The sequence below is a fragment of the Otolemur garnettii genome, unplaced genomic scaffold (genome assembly GCF_000181295.1).
Source record: "Otolemur garnettii isolate 467f Iridium unplaced genomic scaffold, OtoGar3 scaffold00004, whole genome shotgun sequence".
Lineage (NCBI taxonomy): Eukaryota > Metazoa > Chordata > Mammalia > Primates > Galagidae > Otolemur > Otolemur garnettii.
In genome coordinates, this window is record NW_003852399.1 from 30,954,008 (window position 1) to 30,962,050 (window position 8,043).

The 8,043-nt window shown below is 41.4% G+C and overlaps 1 protein-coding gene and 1 non-coding gene across 2 annotated transcripts in view; both read left to right on the forward strand.

Moving 5' to 3' along the window:
• Positions 1–727: 727 nt before the first annotated feature.
• On the forward strand, positions 728–809 carry TRNAS-AGA. Its single transcript has one exon. It is a non-coding gene; the product is annotated as a tRNA-Ser (tRNA).
• A 472-nt stretch (positions 810–1,281) lies between these two features.
• The window catches only part of CUNH8orf37 (chromosome unknown C8orf37 homolog), a 25,045-nt gene continuing 18,283 nt past the window's right edge, over positions 1,282–8,043 (forward strand). Inside the window, exons 1-2 of the mRNA XM_003782466.2 lie at positions 1,282–1,436; positions 6,629–6,716. Coding sequence (XP_003782514.1) covers positions 1,282–1,436; positions 6,629–6,716 — 243 coding nt within the window. The remainder of the gene's footprint in view (positions 1,437–6,628; positions 6,717–8,043) is intronic.

Here is an 8,043-nt window from a genome sequence, read left to right on the forward strand (position 1 = left end):
AGATACAACTGGCTCACAGCACCGCGTGCATGTTGCCCTTCACAGACATTAAGTAGATCTTAAACAAACAACAAACCAAATAAATGAAGCTAAAAAAAAATCATCTGGCTCAAACTGTATCTCCAGAGCTTTCAAGGGAAACTCTTTGCTATCCCACTTTAGCACAGGCTAACGATGATACCTTACACTGGCAGCATGCTTTGTACTTTTCAAAGCAGTCCTTTTATGGCACGGTGGTACCGTCTGACCCTCCGTAGAGAATAGTAATCTCTATTAGAGCAGATTCTAATGCCTGGTGGGTGGGGAGTCCTGGGAGCTGTTTGTCAAAGAGAAAGGCGGAGAGGTGAAAGGTGACGCCCATGCAAGGAAGCCAGGAAGCGGGTTGGCGGCCCCAAGGTTTCCAGTTCCCTCCAGGAAATGGCTCCATCCTGGTGCAAGAAGGTAGATGTGCAGTAATCGGTATTTACTTGATCTAATTTTCTCTTTCTCTTTCTCACTCTGATTTGAACGCAACTCAGTTTTTTCTGATGGAGTAGAAAGGGTTGGACGAGATATGTTCTAAGAGTCCTTCAAACAGCTACAGTTACCAGAGCCGTAACATTCAAATATGCTGTTAGCAGACGGAACAGCACAGCAATGCTTTTCTCCAGACCCAAACGTACCTGTTCTCGCAACAAGACTTGTAAAGAGTCTACATAGCTTCTCAATGCCAAATTTAGTACCAGCAGTAGTCGTGGCCGAGTGGTTAAGGCGATGGACTAGAAATCCATTGGGGTCTCCCCGCGCAGGTTCGAATCCTGCCGACTACGAGAAGAGAACATTTTCCTGCAGCAGCTATTTATTTTTCTTTTAGCGCGTTCTCACTTAATCTTCCACAGATACAAAGAATTTACCAACAGTTGGAACACGACGGGAACTGAAACGGAGGAGTGAATGAGAGAGCGAGACAGTGGGCTTGGTGCTTACAACTTGGGCCCCAAAGGGGAAAGTGAGACAAAACATGCCAGACAAGCTGGAGGATGAAAGGGAAAGCGTCGCGCGACCACATAGGAAAAGACAGGTCAGACCTCCGGCCCGGAGGGCAGCCCCGCGCCGACCCCGCCTCGCGGACCCACCACGTCCGCTCGCGCAAGGCCTCGCGGGCATCTCGGGCTGAATTAGGACGGAGCGCGCATGCGCGGGGGCTGTCAGGATGAGGCGCACGACGGGTCCTCGCGTCGCCCCTGGCAACCCTCCGGCGCTGTGGCTACCGGAGCAAGGGGGAAACCTTGACGATTCAAGATGGCGGAGGATCTGGACGAGCTCTTGGATGAAGTCGAGTCCAAGTTTTGCAGACCCGACCCAGTGAGACTGGACATGGTCGAGCTACCCAAAGGCTGCGGCGGCGGCACCCACAGCAGCGACCGGAACCGAACCAAGGCGAAAGAGACTCTCAGGTTAATGGGCGGGAGGGTGGACTGTTCTGGTGACGCCTTGTTCCAGGCCCAAAAGCTGCCCCTTTGCCGCCGCATCCAGAAGAAACGTGCCCGCGATCTCCAGATCCTCCCCGCGTTAGGGTTTAGACCCTCAGTCCCCCCATTCTTGCGACAGCTCACCCCTGGACTCTCTCCTCCAGGATTGTGGCATCGCACCTGCCAGACTCCGCCCCCGGGCAAGCCCCAGGGAGGTGACGGTGCTGATGCCCGGCCCGCGAGAGCAGCGACCCTAGCCAGTCTCTGGGGGGGCCAGAGCCCAGAAGGTCCCAGAGGCGGGAGAGTTGGGGGCGGGGGTGCAACTCAGGGCCCCTCTCCTTGGCCCCCAGAGCGCCGCGCTGACCTCGACCAGATTTTGCTTTTGCCTAGCCAAGCCGTTCTCATCCCCCTGGGGAGTCCCTGTCAGAGAACCTCAACCGCTGTTGAGCACCCCTACTCTTCGGGCCAGTCTTTCTGCCAATTGCTAAAGAAGAAGAAACGATTTTGTTCCGTTCTACTTTAGCTGAATTTTGTTTTAACCTCAAGGAGTTAGGATGAGGGGTTATTTATCTGAACGTTAATCGAACTTCATTCCTTCAATCCGGGTTAAGGGTACCAACAGATCGCCAAATTCGTATGGAAATTTGGGGTAATTTCCGGATCAGTCTCTAGTCGTTGATCCGGAAAAACTGCTCTTTAAATTTGTCAGTCTTTTTTTCTCTTTATAATCATAAATAGTAGGACTCTATCCTTCACTTCATTTCCCCCCTAAACTCCTAAAGAACCAAATGTTTGCATCAGAGTAAATATTGTCCTTCAAAGTGATGACTTGGGAGGTTCTGCATTAACTCTTGCTAGAACCTTTTAGACATTGCCTCTTGCCTATAATATTTTGGAAACGCTTGTGAAATTACACAGAGGCAGCTTTGGATCAATCCAAGAATGTTATTTTTGTCAATTTTATAGCTGCATCTTTGGTTTGGTTTTGCTTTGTTGGTGAATGTGACTTCACCAACAGAAGTACTGCCCAACTCTATCACTACCCAATTCACCAGGCTTACTTCCAATGACATTTATTTGTAAAAATTCACTTTCACAAAATAAAAGCATTGAAAAGATTCTAAAAGAGTCCAGAAACAGAATTTCTTAAAATTTGTTAAGTACCAAGCGCCATTTTAAAACGTGAATGTAGGGCCAACTAGAATGACGACTTTGAATGGACTAACACTCATTTGACTGAATATTTATATAAATATCACTTTCAGGGGCGGCGCCTGTGGCTCAGTGGGTTGGGCGCCTGCCCCATATACCGAGGGTGGCGGGTTCAAACCCAGCCCCAGCCAAACTGCAACAACAACAACAACAAAAAAGCCGGTGTATGGCCGGCGCCTGTAGTCCCAGCTATTGGGGAGGCTGAGGCAAGAGAATCGCCTAAGCCCAGGCACTCTACCAAGGATGATAAAGTGAGACTCTTAAAAAAAAAATATATATATATATATATATATAATTTTTATTGACCTGCATATTATTATCGTGTGTACTGGAATTCCTTATCTATCCATTAGCACATCGACCATCTCTGTCCCACAGCAGTGTTACTTTGCAGTTTTTTTGTTCTTTTTATTTGCTCCTATAAGGGATGAAGAGAATCTATCAAAGAGCTTTTCTGAGCCTGTTCATCATAGAATTAGGAGACAGAGGGTAGGATGTTGTAGAGCAGGCTGCTCAAACTAAAAAGTGCTACTTATGTGGATCTTCCCCAAGTATGAGTTTTCCTGTTATTATACTCCTAAAATCCATTCATAATTCTTTTAGTACTCATTCTACCTTAATTCATTAGATTTTTTCAATACTAAAAAATTTATAAAAACTATAGAGAACCAATACTGTTGCCATTTGTGCAAACATTTTTTATCTGGCCATGTAGTTGTAAATTATGCAAAAAACAACTGCAAAAGCTGTAAACCTAGTACCAAATACAGTCTCTACCAGGCATATATGATGTCATACATTAAAATTTTGCCTGGAGCCAAGATTGATGTTTAAAAGCTAGGAAGCTATTTATGTTGTGTAATTATTAACAGGAGACTAACTGCAGGTTGTATAGCAGTGTACTTTGTATGCCTTGTGAGAGTGAAAATACTTAAATTGCCTCTTAAAATGATAGCAAGTAACAGTAAATGAGCAGCTACATCTGGATACCAGGAACAACTGCTAATATAATTGGTCAAAACATGCAACTTGTTGAAATGTTCAAAATGATAAAGAAAAATATGTGATTAGTTAAAAAAAAGACTGGTGTCGGTTGAGTAGAACTAATAGGAATAAGGTTCAGGATGATACAGATAGGAATATTTAAAGATAACCTTCTAGATAATATCTATAGTAATAACAATAGCCAACATTTATTTAGTACTTTCTATATGCCAAGTGTTTTATGCATGTTATTTCATTTAATCTGTACAACCCCATGAGGTGAATACTATTATCCCCATTTCACTGTCCAAGGCTTAAAAATTAGTTATTTACCCAAAGTCATAAAGCCGAACCTGCCGGGAAATGGTAGATCTAGATTTAAGCTTTCTACATATACTTATCATATTTAAGTATAGTTTTCAAGTATTTCTGTTTATTTTGGTCATACCTTTTATTTTCAGCAGTAACTATATCTTTAAAAGATTAGAATGTAAGAAGCAGAGTCAAGGAGGGAAGCAATAAAAGCTTGTTTGATTAAGATTACTATTACATCAAAAATCAAAAAGCAGGGTGGCACCTGTGGCTCAAAGGAGTAGGGCACTGGCCCCATATGCCAGAGGTGGCAGGTTCAAACCCAGCTCAGGCCAAAAAAAAAAAAAAAAACTGGGAAAAAAGATCAAAACGCATCATAATTTCTAAATTATGCATTTTCAATGAAATATTGCCTTTTTAAAAATTACTATCACTCTAACAAAGCATAGGCAAGTGTAAACATCATAAAATTGTGTGATCTAGGAACAAACCAGAATCTATTTAAGCTGGCAGTTTGGATCTCTGACAGTATTGGTCAGGTTGGTAGTGTTGGAATGTGTCTGATTCTTGAAATTGTGAAATTCCCTGAGAGGAGAGCCCAGAGATAGTGTCCTGAAAATCAGAGGCAGAGAGAATTTTAAGAGAACATCTTAGAAACCTGCTATCATAAAAGAAATTTAAGAAATGGGTACCCAAGAGTGCCAGGTGCTTTTGAAAAATTAAAGAGGATTGGAACTGAGAAAGACTATTAAATATAATGATTTGGACAGTGATAACATTTGAAAAAAAGAGTTTCACTATTGTTGAAAGATGTAGAGGCCAGAAATAGAATTATTTCACCTAGAAGCAGTTTAAAATCATTTCCTTGATATCATTTTAGCAGATAAAATATCTGAAGTTCATTAAGAGTAAATAATTTAAACTAGTTCAGTAGCTCTGAACCAGTGATGATTTTGCCACCCAGGGCATTTGGCAATGTCTGGAGACATTTTTGATTATGACTATGGGCAAGGGGTATGCTAATAGCATCTAGTGAATAGAGGCCAAGCATGCGGAAAACATTCTACAAGACACAATAGCCCCACACACCCACATATCCCAAAGAATTATCAGGCCCAAAATGTCAGTAGTTCCAAGATTGAGAAATCCCATCTGGGTTTAGCCCTTAACCTGTGCTAAATCTAATCTTCCCTAGAAGTAGGAATGATGGCCATAGCCTACTCTTCAGTACTGAGTAAGAAAGGGTATCAGCCTTCAAGAGAGGAATTTTTTTAGAGAAAAGTTTGGGGAATACTTCTACCAGGCATCCTCAAATTATGGCCTGTGGGCCACATCCAGCCTGCCTAGGACATTTATTGGACCCGCCAGGTGTTTTTGCCTGTGCTGCCTGTCCTGCTTAGCAGCCGACTCATCCCGGGGCCCGGTCTGAGGGACAGTGAACCGACCCCCTGTTTAAAAATTTTGAGGACCCCTGAACCAAGGGAAGAAGCCAGTCTAAAGTGAAAGAAACTAGGGCGGCGCCAGGGCACCAGCCCCATATGCCAGAGATGGCAGGTTCAAACCCAGCCCCAGCCAAAAACTGCAAAAAAATAAGTAAATAAATAAATAAAGTAACAGAAAATAAGAATAACGGTTGGAGAAAGAATGACTGAAGAGACTTAGGCTGGAGATAGATGGAGTCAGCCCTTAGGTAGTAGGCAGCAGTCTCTGGATTTTCTTATATTAGGTTAAATTGTCTTACTCCAAGCAGTAACAAAAAAAGGCTATGTTCCTAATGTTAAGAATAATCATAGTAAATATGTTTCTAAAATTAGAGAGCTTGTCAAAAAAATTATCTTCTAGAACAAATGATCTGATGAAGTTAAGAAATTGATGTGCATCTACAACATATAAACACTGAAGAGAGTTAATCTCATATAGCGTTAGGTGCAAGCACTGCCCTCGATTCAGTTCTAAGCTATTCCTTCCACTATTTATATGGCCCTGGGCACGTTTCTAAATCTTACTGCCTTTTCTTCATCTGTAAAATAGAAGTAATAAAGATATCTTCATGTAAAACCATGAAACAGTGTGGCCCGGCATTTAGTGAATAGTCAGTAAATGTCCAATAATGGGCTGTGCAGTAACAGTTTCTGTTAGTAATCCAGTGATGGCTTTGCCTGCAGAAGGTAAAGAGGTAGTTGAGATACTGTCTAACAAATCCCAGTAGTACTAGGAGTTGGGGGTCGATTATATAACCTTTAGCTCCTTAAATAAAGAGATATGGTTACTTGAGTCATTGGAATCCTTAGGGAAAAAAATTAGAAGCACTGGTTAAAATTATCTTTATTTATAATATCAAGTTCTTATAATTATACATTTTTTATATTCTGTAAATAAGTGCTTGATGTAATTCGGAAAAGTACATGCCCAGCTTTCTCTTGAATATAATATATAGCTTTAAATACAGGTGGTATAATAGTAATGTGCATATGTGAATTTGTACCTGATAAACTGTATCTTTGTTTCAACAAACTTAGGCGATGTCTGTAGCAAAAATATAAAAAAAAAATGTCACATTTATCTTTCCATCATCAACTATGTTAATGGACTTTAAACAAAATTCTTCTGATACTGACTTTATCTGCTCTTAAGCTTCTGGTGGGATTTTTGTGTGTGTGTTTTTTCAGATCAACAGAAACATTTAAAGAGGAAGATGATCTTGACAATCTTATTAATGAAATATTTGAAGAGCCCAACTTTGACAAAAAACCCTGTGTAAGTCAAGTGTTATAAATGTGTGGTCATTTTTCATTATTTCAAGATGTATTTAGAGTAGTCTTAAAACTTAAGGGACAAGTAGCTATCGGTAATCCTTTGAATTCTGAGATTACAATTACTTAAAAGAAATTGTTTGCTTATTCAATTATCAGCAAGAATACAAAATTAGAAAAGCTGTTACTGTGAAAGTCAACTCACAGATCAAGTAGGTCATTTATATTTATTTAAGAACACTTCTTGCCGGGCAGGCACAGTGGCTCATGCCTTTAATCCCAGCACTGTGGGAAGCTGAGGAGGGAGAATCGCTGGAGCTCAGGAGTTCGAGACTCTCCTGAGGGAGAGTGAGCCCCCGACTCATGAAAAAAATGGAAAAACCCAGCCAGGCGTCATGGCTAGCGCCTGTAATCCCAGCAGCTTCCAGAGGCTGAGGCAGCGGGATGCCCACAAGCTGGAGTCTGAGGTTGCAGTGAACTATAAGCTACTGCACTCTGCTCAGGGGCACAGGGTGGGACTCTGTATCAACAAAAAAAAAAAAGGAAAGAACATTTCTCTAAACACTTTTCAGTATGGGAATGTGCTTAGCATCTCAGATGCAATGCCATTGTTGTTACCCATGAACCAAATGACTAAATTGTTAATATTTTAATGTATATCTATTTTGACTTTATAAAAAGTTCAGAAAACAATATAACAGCCACTCATACTAAAAATATCATAAAATTCTGCCATATTTGCTTCTCTGGGCTTTTTTTAAAAAATAAAAATTAGACTGGGCAGTGGCTCAAGGCTGTAATCCTAGCACTTTAGGAGGCTGAGGCAGGTGGATTGCTTGAGCTCAGGAGTTCAAGACCAGCCTGAGCAACAGTGAGACCCTGTCTCTACTAAAATAGAAAAACTAGCCAGGCTTTTTGGCAGGTGCCTGTAGTCCTACCTATTGGGGAGGCTGAGGCAGAAAGATCCCTTGAGTTTAGGAGTTTGAGGTTGCTGTGAGCTAGGATGCCACAGCACCCTACCCAGGTGAAAAAGTAAGACTCTGTCTCAAAAAACAAAAAGAAATGAAAATTAGAAATATAGTTTAACACCTCTCCAAACCCTGATCTAATGCCTTTAGTCCCAAAAGTAATCACTTATCCTTCCTGTCCATAGTTTCATACCTTTATTACATATTTATATAACCATAATCAATTTTAACTGGGTATAATATTTCACTGTATAACTCTGCCACAGTTATACAATGTCCACTACCCTGGATGATGGACATTTAGATCATGCCCATTTGCTCACTATTACAAATAATGCGTCATCAGAAATTTTTACCTATCTT